The sequence below is a fragment of the Brachypodium distachyon genome, chromosome 1, assembly GCF_000005505.3.
Source record: "Brachypodium distachyon strain Bd21 chromosome 1, Brachypodium_distachyon_v3.0, whole genome shotgun sequence".
NCBI lineage: Eukaryota > Viridiplantae > Streptophyta > Magnoliopsida > Poales > Poaceae > Brachypodium > Brachypodium distachyon.
The window spans coordinates 21219667-21234732 of record NC_016131.3 but is presented as its reverse complement, the minus strand read 5'-3'; the positions used below and the strand labels follow the sequence as shown (position 1 = coordinate 21234732).

General features: G+C 49.5%; 2 protein-coding genes and 1 pseudogene across 2 annotated transcripts; 2 read left to right on the top strand and 1 right to left on the bottom strand.

The window, feature by feature from the left end:
• Nucleotides 1–2349: 2349 nt before the first annotated feature.
• LOC100832910 (AAA-ATPase At3g50940) lies at nucleotides 2350–3831 on the bottom strand. Its single transcript, XM_003560098.2, has one exon. The coding sequence runs from the start codon at nucleotides 3829–3831 to the stop codon at nucleotides 2350–2352; it is 1482 nt and encodes a 493-aa protein (XP_003560146.2).
• Nucleotides 3832–4303: 472 nt separating this feature from the next.
• On the top strand, nucleotides 4304–5818 carry LOC100832598 (AAA-ATPase At3g50940). The gene has a single exon (XM_003560097.1). The coding sequence runs from the start codon at nucleotides 4304–4306 to the stop codon at nucleotides 5816–5818; it is 1515 nt and encodes a 504-aa protein (XP_003560145.1).
• Nucleotides 5819–10732: 4914 nt separating this feature from the next.
• On the top strand, nucleotides 10733–12105 carry LOC100820979 (annotated as a pseudogene).
• The last annotated feature ends 2961 nt before the right edge of the window (nucleotides 12106–15066 follow it).

The following is a 15066-nucleotide window of genomic DNA, read 5'->3' as shown; positions in this document are numbered from 1 at the left end:
ACCTCTACATGCAAAACATATGATAGCAGTTTATTCCCATGGTGCTTATCTTACTTCTCAAATCCATATATAATGGCATGTTACTCAATACAATATAATTTCCATTCCAAATGCATTTGTCATTACAATTTCTACACCCACTGAAGCATCCTATTACAATCAAACCTTTTCTTCTGAACTATAAGGCCGGGCGCCGCAACACTCGCCATTATGTTCTATAGAAGACAAGAGGAAAGACATATATAGACACACAATTTTTTTAAGATTATAGTGCACGACAAAACAATAAATAGGTATAAATTTCCTCCTATATCCCGTGGATGTGGTGATTAACGAGCAAACGTAGAACGACTAGAGTTTTACAACACGTTGTCAGCACAAGTGCTCTAAGAGAAAAGGTATCTTGTGTAATTACTTGTTGATCCTCGCACATGATCAGCAATATACAACGCCTTTGCGACTTTGAACAAACAGGAACTGGGCACGACGCTCATATGAGCATGCCGGGCAAAAGAAGACCACCAACATAACTTGGCTCGTTCCCACAATATGGCACCACAGGCGAGCCCTGAAGCACTCGATGGTCTAACTGGTTGATGTCACACGACTGTGTCTGTCAGCCATCGGCGTGGCGGGAGCCTGAAGCTTCATGCCTCCACACGTTGCCCTCGCATGTACAAGACACACGAAACAACCAAGCCTTGAAGTCTCCAATGTCCTAGCTCATGCTATGCCTGAGCGGTCATGCCACACACATCTCTCATGTGCCATCTCGTCCCGTGCTCTGTACAACCGGAGCCCTTGTCAGCCTGAAGCTGTGAGCATGCCTGCACGACCTCCTCGCCTACCAAGAGCCGAGCTGAGGAGCCCTCGTGCCTCTCGTCCCGCCTCGCCAAAAGCCGCGTCGTGCGCCTGGAAGCATGTCTTCCATCTAGAAAGGGCTTGATGAAGTTATGTCGAGGAAGAGAAAGATGAGCATGTGTCGCCCATGTCATGAGTGTGGTAACACGGCTATGTTGGAAATGAAAGAGGAATTTGGCATTCATTTGCTGACTAAGGGTTTCACTAGACGTGGACATTTTACGGTGAGAAGCCAAAAGTATTTGTTGGCGGAGATTAACAAACTGTTAATGTTGAGTACGCAGTGAATTTGGATGACATGTTGGCCAAAGTTGGCAAAAAGAGTGAACCAGACTTGGAAATATTGGTTTGCCAAAAGTTGTCTACTAATGAAACTGAATAATTTTTCCTAATTTTTTGCCACAATATTTTTTTGTGGTAGGATCAACTTTAGGTACTCCCTCCGATTCATATTAATTGTCTCAAATTTGCTCAAATATGGATGTATCTATGCCTAAAAAGTGTCTAGATACATGTAATATTTCGACAAGTAATATGGATCGGAGGGAGTAGTATCCAAACATTGTCATGAATCATGACCAATATCCATGATAGGGAATTGTACTGAAGATTTTTTGTAAGTTTTTGTAAATGCACTTCTCTGATTGATATGGTAGGATTCTCTGTCCTATTTTCCTCAAAAGATAGAATTAGAGAACACTAAAACTACACCATTGACTTCTCGGAAATGTTAGGGTAAGCTAAGGGACCTCTAGATGCCGTCATATTTCTCATGGAGATCCTTGCGCATGCATGGTTATTTCATTTTTCAACTATAGTTATCCAGAAGAATCTTTTGTAAAGAAACATCTTACCTAGAATAATCTTGATTAAAATACAAAGTATGGTTAGATGCACGTTGGAACATATATTCCACGAGTTGTTGCTTTAGGGTTCGACGACATCTAGATGTGTAGCGGCAAAAAGAGGTTAAACTCCGGCATCAATGGATACACACATATAAAGAAAGTAAAAAATCAGCATGTAATGCTACAAGCATAAGTAAGACACATGTTTTAGCTTGCTATGCTGAACAATTTGTTTCTAGTGTTTTTACGTCTTCCATCCGGAATGTATCCGAGACTCTTTATAATGATGTTTCATGGTAAACTCTTTTTTACCCTGACCCGTATATACCGACACATTCCGAACCGTTGGATTTGCTATGAGATCCGTGCGGCAGAGCACAACACGTGGGGAGCAAGGGAATAAAGCTCTGGCGCACGGATTTCAGAGGAAATCCAACGGTTCGAAACATGCCTATATATACCGGGGCCGGTAATGAAACCATGTTCGATGTTTCATAATCAATAAAGTGCCGTATTCTTAAAAAAAAAGTAGGACACTTCGTGTCTTTTAGCCCGTCCAAACCAGCTGAATAACTCTAATCCATTACCGGTCGTACCAAAAGCCCACGAAAACCCGTGCGTCCATGAGCAGCGGCACGTATCATGGTTCGTCTATGCTACTACCTCCCACGCACATTGTTGTTGTCATCTGCCTCCTTTGCTGGAGAAATTCCGTGAGCAATCGCATCGCAGCGTCGACGTCCTCGCTCCGTAACAGCATCTCAGACACCTCAGCCGGCGTCACCTCCACCACTGCAAGCAGTTCCTGTATCTCCGGGAACAGAGCGTGCTCGTCGACGAGGTGGTAGTTTCGGGCCAGCATCTTGAACGCATCCCAGCCACAGTGGCCCATGTAGACGTGCATGTCCATGCGCCCCGGCCGTAGCAACGCCGGGTCGAGCCGGTCCTTGTAGTTGGTTGTGAACACGATGATGCGCTCCTCGCCGCAGGTCGACCACAACCCGTCGATGAAGTTGAGCAGCCCGGACAGAGATAACTTATTCTCCTGGGAACCTCCCTGCCGGTTGGCGTCCATCTGGTACTCCATGTCGTCCGTCTCAGCTGCCTTGCGATCCTCCCTTGACATGGTGTCGAAGCTACAGTCGATATCTTCGATGACGAGGATGGACTTGTTGGGCATGTCGATAAGAATCCTCTGCAGCGCCGAGTTGTTGTACACCCCAGAGAGATCGAGGTCGTATAGGTTGAAACGGAGGTAGTTGGCCATGGCGGCGACCAGACTGGACTTGCCGGTGCCGGGCCGGCCGTAGAGCAGGTACCCGCGCTTCCACGCCTTGCCGATCCGCCGGTAGTACTCTTTCCGCTTCAGGAACCGGTCGAGGTCGTCGACGATGGCTTTCTTCAGAGCCGGATCCATGGCGACCGTGTCGAACGAGGCCGGGTGGTAGTGGTTGATGCCGTACCACATGCCCCCATCGTTCATGAAGATCTTGAGCGCCCGGTCGCGCCGCCGCAGCTCCTCTGCCGTGGACGTAATGAAAGGCACGTACTTCTCCAGCGCGGTGTCCGTGTGCTCCGCGTCGAAGCTGAGCTCCAGGGACTCGCCCTTGCCCTGCCTTTTGCCGTCGTCGCTGCCGCCGCCGTCCTCGATGGACGTCCAGCGGAATTCGATGCCGTCGAAGACGTCGGTGGTGGAGACCCCCTGCTCCATGCACAGGAGCGTGTTCCAGCTGCTGCTGCCGTCGGAATCCCTGATGCAGCTCCGGGAGAGGCAGAGGCGGCGCATGGCGCGCGCGTCCATCTTGGTGGCCAGGTACGCCCGCGACGCGTCGAACAGGTCGTTGCCGCCGGCGCTGTACCCGTTGTTCTCGAACTGGCGGCGGACGACGAGGGTGTTGCGCTCCTTGTCGCGGGCGCCGAGGCGCGCGCGCAGGAACTCTGCTCCCCGGCGCACCGCGGCGCGCAGCTCGTCGGGGAGGAGCTCCCGTGCCATGCCGCGAGCCAGCATGGCGTACGCGGTCACGGAGGCTGCAGTGCCGAGCGCCTTCTTGTACGCGTCTGCCACATTGGCCCCTTCCGACGACGACGACACCATACTCGTCGTCGTTGGCAACAAATCCATAGCTACCAAGTTCTCGACAATAGAATAGATAGACAATTAGTTAAGTAACTCGATTTGTTGGTTTCTCCGGTTCCCGTCGGTTTTGTTGCCAGCAGTCCTTACCTTGTATGCTTATATTCAGATTAAATCGCCCGCACCAGATTTTACAGACGCCAATCCGATCTACGGTGGCGCCGTTTGGTTGTTACGGAGCAGTAGGAGTAGCATATCTTAACCAGATCGTACGGGTAGAGGCTGGAACGCGACGGGTTAGAGTTGGATTTTATCTCGTGTTTTTATTTTGGAAGATATACGTTCCCATGTCTTGGAATTATTTGTAAGTTGTAACAAACTCTGGTGATCAACTACAATTTGCAACAGTGTAATATATAGGGCACATAAATACACAAAGTGAAGGCCTCCGGCAACATATATAAAGCGATCCCCCGAAATCGATCGATCTACCGAACTATCCCCCTACGTTAATTGCGCCATGGATCACTTGCCGTCGCCGATGAAAAGCCTGGCGTCGTCGTCGGACGGAGCGAAGGTGGTGGACGCGTACAAGAAGGCGCTCGCCACGGCGGCCTCGGTGGCCGCGTACGCCATGCTCGCGCGCGGCATGGCGCGGGAGCTCCTCCCCGAGGAGCTGCGCGTTGCGGTGCGCTGGGGCGCGGCGTTCGTGCTCGCCCGCCTCGGCGGCGGCCGCGGCAAGGACCAGGAGCGCCACACCCTCATCGTCCGCCGCTACCTGGACGGCGGGCCAGGGTACGGCGAGAACGACCTGTTCGACGCCGTGCTCACGTACCTGGCCACCAAGATCGACCCCCGCACCATGCCCCGGCTCTGCGTGTCCCGCTCCCGCAAGAAGGAGCCCGACGCGAGCGGCAACTGGAGCACGCTGCTGTGCATGGAGCCCGGGGGATCCACCACGGACGCCTTCGACGGCGTCGAGTTCAAGTGGACTTCCATCGAGGCCGGCGGCGGCGGCAGCGAAGGCGGCGGCAATAAGGGGGCCAAGGGAGGCCCGACGCTGGAGCTCAGCTTCGACGCGGAGCACACGGAAACCGCGCTGGAGAAGTACGTGCCCTTCGTCATGGCCAGGGCGGAGGAGCTGCGGCAGAGGGCACGCGCGCTCAAGATCTTCCTCAACAGCGGCGGTGGCTGGAAAGGCATCAACCACCACCACCCGGCCACGTTCAACACGCTCGCCATGGACCCGGCCATCAAGCAGGCCGTCATCGACGACCTCGACCGGTTCCTGAAGCGGAAGGAGTACTACCAGCGGATCGGCAAGGCGTGGAAGCGCGGGTACCTGCTCTACGGCCCGCCCGGCACCGGCAAGTCCAGCCTCGTCGCCGCCATGGCCAACTATGTCCGCTTCAACCTCTACGACCTCGATCTCTCCGGGGTGTACGACAACTCCACGCTGCAGAGGCTCCTCATCGACATGCCCAACAAGTCCGTCCTCGTCATCGAGGACATCGACTGCAGCTTCGACACCATGTCGAGGGAAGACCGCAAGGTATCGGATCAGGCCAAGGACTACACAGACGAGGAGGAGCTAGACGACGAAGACGAGTATGCCCGAGCGTACCATGCGAGACCAGGAGGTTACAATGATCGCAAGATAACACTGTCTGGACTGCTAAATTTCATTGACGGGCTGTGGTCGACGAGCGGCGAGGAACGCATCATCCTCTTGACCACCAACTACAAGGACCGGCTCGACCCGGCACTGCTGCGGCCCGGGCGCATGGACATGCACGTCTACATGGGCCACTGTGGTTGGGAAGCATTCAGGACGCTGGCCCGGAACTACCACCTCATCGACGACCACGCTCTGTTTCCGGAGATACAGGAACTGCTTGCAGTGGTGGAGGTGACGCCGGCCGAGGTGTCCGAGATGCTGCTCCGGAGTGAGGACGTGGACGCTGCGATGCGAGTGCTGACGGAATTCCTGCAACAAAAGAGACGGAAGGCAAATGAGGCAGAGGACAAGAATTAAATAGGACAGTAGCAGAAAAGGATATATTGTAAACTTGCGCTACTATTATTCTTTCGTACAATTTTTTTTATTTTCATTTGAAATAGAAATTTTTCTGAAATATAATTTTTTTTTTAGTTATTGGTATTGCTGCTCTTTGCTGGTCAATTTGGAAAGCTAGGAATTTAGCTTGTTTTCAATTCATTTTCCCTTCGGATCCTGCTTCTAGTTTTCTCTATGTGCCATGGGATTGTATACTGGGTTGGTTTGCAGAAATCTGAGGTCAATGAGAGAATAAGATGCTGCAGTTGGTGGTGAAGGAGATTCTGAGCAAACGTCACGGCTGGCGATCTTGCAAGTTGTTGGACAATGGTTTTGTTTGAACTACTGTACTTTATCCTCTACTGTCATTTTGGCTCGAGTGCTTTTGAGAGGGCCAGCCGTGACCTGAAAGACCTATGGGACATCCTTTTTTTTGCTGTTTGAACTCCTGAACCTTTTTAGTTTTGTTTCATTAAATGAAATCGGGAGCAGTGTATGCTGCCCTTAATCCCCCGAAAAAAGTTATCTGAAATAATACAACACTTTTGTTAATTGTGAATGCCATCGGGCAGACTACATAAAAATGCGTTAACAACCTGCCATATATATCCTAATTAGTGGACGAAGATTTGATGGCTTGGCCCATGGTTTTAAGACATTGTCTAGATGTTTACTACTACAGTGTTAGAGTGATCGAAGGAGGATCTAAGACATTGTCTAGGTGTGACTTCAGTCAGACCCAAGTTAAGACCTAAGATACCACGTTGATTAGTCTTTTAGATGTGGCTTGGCTAATTACTCTATTCATAGATGTCCTAGGGTAACGAGCAATAATCTATCAATCTACACCTAATAATAAAAGAAGGAGTGTTTTCTTGGTTGTCGTCCGTTTATCAATTTTTCAATTTAACTTTTTTTTTCTAAAAAACTCAACCCGTAGTCGGACGGAACTGGGATTTTTGACAAAAACCGGGCTTTCCTGCAATTTTGCCATCTCTCCTGTCGGCTGCCACCGCCATCCCTTTGTCAAGCCTCAACCCACAGCGCACGGTCCAGATCAATCTTTATATAACTACACACACAACCTGTAAACAAATTGATGTAATCGATTGCACTAATCAATCCATGCGTACATCTAATACAACACGAATATGATACATACATGACCGTGCGTTGCACACGAATATATACGGAATTGAATAGGAATCGATCTAATCGATCTACAACAGACATGCACACATGCATCTACCAATCAGACACATACATAAACAACCATCAACTACGTTTGGCTAATCAACCTAACAATTTTCGTGTGGATATGTTTAAGAGACCGTAGCAACGCACGGGCATTGTACTAATATATTAAATTGAAATTGGTGGTGATGATACGGTTACGGCCGTATGTCTTGCTTCCGCACGCCCGCTCGTCCATGTGCCACCGCCGATTTGTTTTGGTTTTTCTTCTTTTCTGAAGCGTTTTTTTCCTGTCTTTTATTCTTCGCCTCCCTCCGCCAGCCCCGCGTCTCCCTCTCCACGCCACCGCCAGATTAGCATTCCCCTGCGTTTCTCCCATCCTTCCCGATCCAGTGCCTCCAGATCAGCGCCGCCGCTCCATCCTTTGTTCCGGCGCGCCGCCCCACTCCTGTTCGGCACCTCTCCAGTCCGACAGTACCCCTGCTTTCTCTCCCCAACCAGCGCTATCGCCGTGCCTCTGGAGGTTGTGCCGGCGGCGGAGCAGGTACCTGACGGCGGCGAGGGCGAGCGCGGCGAGGAGGCACGCGAGGATGACGGCCATGATGCTGGCGAAGTCGCCGGCGCCCGAGTAGGGCTCCACCTGTTGGTCGCCGCCGTCGCGTTGGCGTGCTTGTGGCAGCCCCCCTCCTTTTCTCTCGCCTCCTTCCCGATCCGGCGTTACCCTACTGCTAGCGTGCATTAGCGTCCATGGCGACACACCTTCAACAGGCACGACTTTCCCAAGGACTTCATCTTCAGCACCGGCTCCTCGGACCTTGTTGACAGCCGGAAACTTCGTCCGCCCGAGACGCAGACTCGCCGGAAGTTCGATCCTTCCCCTGCCAGAAATCACCAAGCTCCTCCAGTGTCCTATCTTCCCTTTGCCGGTCTCGTTCCCATCACCCCCTTCCTCTCTATTTAATCTCCCAGACCTTACCTTTATGAAAGCATAAAAGTTCTTCTGGATACGGACAATAACAGACATTCGCTTAAAGTGAAAGGCTCTGTGTACAATCTGAACAGGTTGAACACGTACCAGGCCTGCAATGATCACAGAGTATCGATTATGTAACTGATGCCTGCAAATTAGTTAATTGCAGTACTAAAATTATGGATGCAGGAGTCCTGTTTGGAGATTACGTAAATGTCTCTACTGGAATGAAAATCATGTTCCCTTCTACAGGAAACTGCAGATTTCCATATGGTTACACTTCACCCAAAGTTGAAGTCATTTGCATCTCAGAATCTCTCCGGAGAACAAGCTAGATACACTCTATCTAAAATGAATTATGCTTCTATATGCTCAGTATGACCAGGACCAGATTTTCACGAGCTACCATGTTTCAGAATCAACTTTATCATTCTTATGGAGGCTAATAAGTTGTGCCGCTTGAGCCGGTTCTAGATTTATGGTGCAAATATATCATCTTTCTTCCTTTGATGTGGGTGTATCATCTGTATGAGATTGATTAGTTTTCTTTTCTTTTTGCATGTAGGGATTTAAGAGAGTCTACTCAAGAGGTAGACATATTTCGTTGAGAGTTTTTATATTTTACTTGCCCGTGTGAATTATCTTGAGTTATGGACTTGGTGATATTGTGTTTAATCCTTGGTATTGAGATATGAATTGATCATTCGGAGATCATTGCATTATTTTCAACATTATTAAGTAATAGTTCTGTGCATTTTGAAGGTGCTCAGTCGTCGATGCTTAAACTATTATATGCTGGATTAAATCTATTTGATGATGCTTGTTCTCATTTATCCCAGCTTGTGAATAAAAACGTTTAATCTCAGTGTGCAATGTGTTTGCTAGCAGTACTAGGACCCTTTTATATCCTTACTATCTTGTTTACTTTTGTGTCTGCCAGGAGCTGAAGCACAATCCAAGAAACAAAACGTTAAAAACTGTAGCAATTTATGATAAACACACTTGACACTTGATATCAATTTACCATTGATTATTTTCAACATTGTTTGTTTCATCCTTGTTCATTTTGGAATAAATTTTGGTGGCGAATTTGTAATCCGTAGCAAAGCACGGGCACTCCACTAGTAATCTGTATATTAGGGGATAAGTGGTGCAAAAATAATAATGTGGTATGCTGCAGTTTTCAGATGACTGTAAGATGCAAGGTGCTAATTCCTATTTCATGAGATAAGCTCACTTATCATTTCTATATGTGCTAAAATAATAATGTGGTTTGTTAAATAATTTAATCAAAAGGATTGCGTGCGTCATTTTGATGCAGAGGCAGGAGGGTTTTATGCTTCTTTCATTTCTTTTTGTAAGATATTTTAGTTTTGTCTTAAGTCAAGCCTTTTAAAGTTTGTCAAGTTTATAAGAAATCTACCAACATTTATAAATTAGTTTTATTACCTACAGAGTTACGCCAGAGATAGAACATCTTCTTAGAAAACTGAAAAGGAACCAAGGGAGTACTGAATATTATTGTAATTAAGATTAGTACCCATAATGATTAGTGTGTAAGTGAACTAATGTTGTCACGTCCACTCTCATCTATAGATGCTCCTTAGCGTGAATGGCCCTATCATATCAAACCTCCTGGAGCTGTATAGAAGAAAAGCTGGTCGCTAGTGCACCCCCCTTTTCCTGGCAACACTTTTCTGAATCCTGGGAGGTTGTTGGATAATTAGTCCCTACACCAAGGTCCTGCCTCAAGATCCGAAAACACATTCCCCGAGACTCCTTCCTCTAGATCCGAAAAAACCGGACACCACACTTCCATCCTCCTTCCTCGCCGCCACCGGCTCGCGATGCCGGGCCAAGCCCTTGCAGCGTCAGCAGCGGCGGGTCCTAGCCAGACGGCGGTTCTTGGTGGTAGGGGATTACGTGGAGGCACGTCTTCCCAGTGGCGGCGCCAGGCGCGCGACGTCCATGGCGGTCTCTGGTGGCGGCGGCTGTCTTGGCAGTGTCGGCAGCCTGCCGGGCCAAGTTTTCGGAGGGGCGGGGCTGACTCAATCCGGGTGCGGCCATTGTGGTTCATCGTCACCCCGATCTGTGTCAGCACTTCTTCAGCTTTGGTGAAGTCTCGTGCCAGTGGTACGGGTTCTGTACCGAGGGAAACCCTTGGTCTGCTTTCCCGTCCACGACAGGGGTGACGTCCGTGGATGCCTCTCTATCCTTCCATGAGACGTTATAGATGTACGCCCACACCACTCCCGCTCTAGGTACCCGAGTGAAAACCCTAAGTCCTCGAACTGGGTGGTAGCGGCGCTGGTGGCATCGGTCTTCCTCTTGGGGTCGCCGTTGGGGGAACTCTAAAACTGCGGATGAGGGGATCTTGGTCGGTGCCTGGGTGCTTGCTGTTCTGGCTCTTGTTTGCGTCGCCATTGTCAGGCCTGGCAAATTCAATGCGTTGTTCTCTGTCCTAAATATGGGTTGGTGGAAGACGGTGGCGACTGATTCCGGAGGGTGCACATACGGCACACGCTGTGAATTAGTTTGACCGGTTGTGACTCAGTGGCCTCCAGATTTAGACGTTGGGCCGTGGATGGTGGTGTTGCAACCTTCTTTAAAAAAAAATCATATGAAACCTCCTAATTAGCTCATCATTAACTATCTTCCTTTGTAAAAAAAAATCTGTTTAAAGAGGAATCTGTTTCGGGATTTACTTGGCCGCTAAGTACGCACCGTCCGGTGAGATGTCGCTGTGCGTTGTGCACATAAATACGGATACACACAGGAAATACTTTGCGGCTTAGCACAGAGCATTAGATCAGTGCCGTGAGCGTAGCGTGTAGCGTGCAGGACTCCGGTGCGTAGTAGCTAAGTCTGTGTAGCCATGGATCAGTTGCCACTGGCCATCGTCCCGTCGTCGCCGGAGGGAAAGAGGGTGATGGACGTGTACAAGAAGGCGGCCACCACGGTAGCGGCGTACTCCATGCTGTTGCGCGGCATGGCCCGGGAGCTCGCGCCCGACGAGCTGCGCGCCGCGGTGCGCTGGGGAGCAGAGTTCCTCCGCGCGCGCCTCGGTGGCGCCGCCGCCTCCGGCGACAAGGCGCAGGAGACCAACACGGTCATCATCCGCCACCAGGTCGGGTACTGGGTACAGCGCCGAGAACCACCTCTTCGACACGGCGCTGGCATACCTGGCCACCAAGATCGACCCGCGAAGCACGCGCCGGGTCCGCCTCGCGCGCTGCCGCAGCACGGCGGAAGACGACGGGAGCGGCAGCAGCAGCTGGAGCACGCGCCTTTCCATGGAGGACGGAGGCTCGACCACCGACACCTTCGACGGCGTCGTGTTCGTGTGGACGTACAACGAGAGCAATAAGAGCCAGCAGGCAGCAGAGCCGGAGTCGCTGGAGCTCAGCTTCGACGCACGGCACACGGACACGGCGCTCCACGGGTACGTGCCCTTCATCGTGTCCACCGCGGAGCAGCTGCAGCGTCGGGACCGCGCGCTCAAGATCTTCATGAACACGGACTGGCATTGGAACGGCGGCGTCAACCACCAGCACCCGGCCACCTTCGACACGCTCGCGATGGACCTGTCGCTGAAGCAGGCCGTGATCGACGACGTGGACCGGTTCCTGAAGCGGAAGGAATACTACCAGCGGATCGGCAAGGCGTGGAAGCGCGGGTACCTGCTCTACGGCCCGCCCGGCACCGGCAAGTCAAGCCTCGTCGCCGCCATGGCCAACTACCTACGCTTCAACCTCTACGACCTCGATCTCTCCAAGGTGCACGGCAACTCGGCGCTGCAGAGTCTGCTCATCGACATGCCCAACAAGTCCATCGTCGTCATCGAAGATATTGACTGCTGCTTCGACGCCAAGTCAAGGGAAATGCCCAAGGGCAGCAACGACACGCCGCCGTAAAGCCGTAAAGAGAAGTGGCATGAATCTAGAACGAGAACGAAGCAGACAAGGCAAATGCACTTTGTTTGGTCGGTGTTGCCGTGTTGGCATCCTATTTCAGGCATCAGAACCGGTCGAGTACGTGACATGATCACGAGCGTGTAAGCCAACTATATATGGAATAAACATCTATCATTATCAGGCGTTAATTTCTGTGTCCCAAACATGTATCGCTATCAGTCTATCAGGCGTTTTTCTCTTTCTTGAATCAAAATAGGCTGTAATCAAAACGTGCTTATTCCATGCTTCATGCACCACCATACAGCATTTCTTACGGAAATACCCAAAAAGAAGGGTGGGAAAAACATGTACTGTAGCCAAAAAATGGATCCCTTCCGTCTAGCGCAGAGTAAATTAAACCGGCGCTCGGTCCGGACAGGATTCAGATCGGTCGTCGGTGGCAATTAAGAGCCGCGGCACGTCTCCTAGTGCTACATATATACACCTACCAATCAGTTAAGCGAGGCTGCGAGTAGCACTGGAGACCGATCGATGAGCTGGCCACCTACGTACGTGCGCTTTCACCTCCACCGACCACACATCCGCACTACAGCTTTATTAGCAGTATGTCATGTCTAAATAAGTCGAGGAGCACTTTTGTTTCTTCTTTGTTTTCTAGAATACATCGAGCGGATGTACCATATATACCATATATAGAAGAAGGAATACTGCAGAGCATTGTTATAAGAAGATTACTCATGTCTACTCCACATATTACCCACTGTACTGTGATCCTCTTGACACTTGAAGAGCCCGGCACTCCTTTAAAGCCTACATTCCTCCACAATTGACCGGAAAACACGCGCCACATCCGGACTAGCTCCATCAAAGACGATAGCATTGCCGTGCTTCCAAAGCATCGACCAAACCAAAACGAGTTGCCGTGTTATCGCCTCAAGTGTGACGCCATCTGCGACGACGTCGGTCCAGCATGGAGTCAACGGATGACGTTCGGAAATTACTACGAACGGGACCCAAAGTGGCCGGATACGATGCTGGCCAGCTGGTAGATGGACAAAGATCCGTCCAGTCACGGTCATGCGCTTCAGCGCTTGTTTGTTCATCCTTTTCAGGGATGTATCCATTGGGCCAGTTTGGAATGCACAAAGCGATCACCACGTTGTGGAAGTTTGCAGGAATTGTAAAGCACAGTGAGCAGGGAGCACGGAGGCTCCAATGCTAACGGAGACAGAAGAATAGTCTGGTCTCTGGTCCAGTGGTCCGTGCCGTGCAATGGAAGTATGGAACAACCTCTTTCTCGCTGTTCTTTTTCCTTTGCGATGAGCCTCTGTTGTATCCAGAAGAGCCTAGCGGTCTAATGAGCCGACTATGTAGGAGATTAAAGTTGTGCATGGGCCGATAGGCCCTCGTTCGTCCATGCGATTGGTCGGTAGAAATCCGGTCATTGATTCTCTTTAAAAACAAAACAAGAGGGCTGATTCAATACATCCTCTCTCCAAACTCTAAAGGTTATGATGGTTTTTTCATGATTTTCCTTCTTCCTCTAGTTCTTTTGTCGCCTTTTTTTTCCTCCTGCCTCCTTTCTCTCTCGCAAGGTATCTGTCGTCTCAGGAATTTTTTCGGCGATCCCTGCGGTGGGATTGTGCGGAATTGTGTATACCATGATGTTGTGAAATTTCATCACAATCCAATGGTGAAATCTCCGGCCAATTTCAAAATACCGAGTGTTGTTCCGATTTCTCGCAGCCGTACGGAGCAAGAGTGTCTGAATTGTTCGCGGGTTTCCTGCTGATTCAAGCATTGTTTCGACGATCCCTTCGGTGGGATTGGGCGGAATTTTGTCTATTACCACAATGTAAAATGTCATCACGATTCAATGGTGGAATCGCCGGAAAATTTCAAAACACCGAGTATTGTTTGGATTTCTCACGACCGTGTGGGACATCACGAACATCCAACTTGTTCGCATGGTTCCCGCTGCCTCAAGAAAGGTTTTGCTGATCCCTTTGGTGAGATTGTGCGGAATTGTGTCTACTGCTACAATATGAAATTTCATTGCGATCCAACAGTGGAATCTCCGGAAAACTTCAAATCACCGAGTGCTGTTTGGATTTCTCGCGCCCTTGCAGGACAGCACGAACATCCGATTTGTTCGCCTGTTTCCTGCTGACTCAAGAAATGTTTCGCCGATCATTTCGGTAGGATTGTGCGGAATTTGTGTACTACTATCTCGTGAAATTTGGTGACGATCCAATGGTGCAATCTCCGGCAAAATAAAAAACACAGAGTGTTGTTCGGAGCCAGGCAGAAAGGAGAGAAGGAAATATTGTTTAATGCCCATCGTACCCTTTTTTATGAAGGGGTACGGAGTGATCTGAACCGTCCTTGTCTTTTTTGGTAAAAAGAGGGGGGGTGTATTGAATCAGAAGACTAAAAACAAATGCCATTGATACCAGTCTAAATCGTTCTGCCGCCGCGACGGATACCTAAAGAGAAAAATCAAGGTTTTGAGGTAGAGCGCACCTTTGCCATCGGCGTTTGTAGATTCTGATCGCCTCCTGCTACGAGACGTATCTAGAAGTTTTTAGCATTACAAGTCTTGTGGTCTTCATCAGTAACACTATAGCGCGTGCAATGCTGTCGAGAATAAATGTACTTTAGTTTTTCCTCTGATGTTGCGGTGTCTTACTGGACAAGGCCACGAGGCAAGAGTGTTTACTCACCGCAGATTCGATGTTTCTGATCCTTGCTGATTTGGGGATTGTGTCCTCACAAATCCATTGAGACGAATTTTGATGAGATTTTGCTTTTGCTTTTGTTGGTATGAGTAATTCTCCGATGTTCTGATGACGATCATGTGGTTCGACTACCTAAACCTTTAAGGAATTATCCCGTCCCAAATACGTTCAACGCTCATGGATTCTCTCTTTTCAAAAAGTCGATTCAACGGGCTTTTTAAAACGTTTGAAGGTAGACAAATCGTGCAAGGGTACAGGTGGTGATGTTGCCGCTCCAGTTGCAAAAATTGATACTATGGAAGAGATATTTCGAGAGATTAATTCTAGTCATATGGATTACTTTGTATTTTTTTTACTAAGATCCTAATCACTGCACGTTTATGAGTTTGAATAAAGTTATAGGCGATTTAA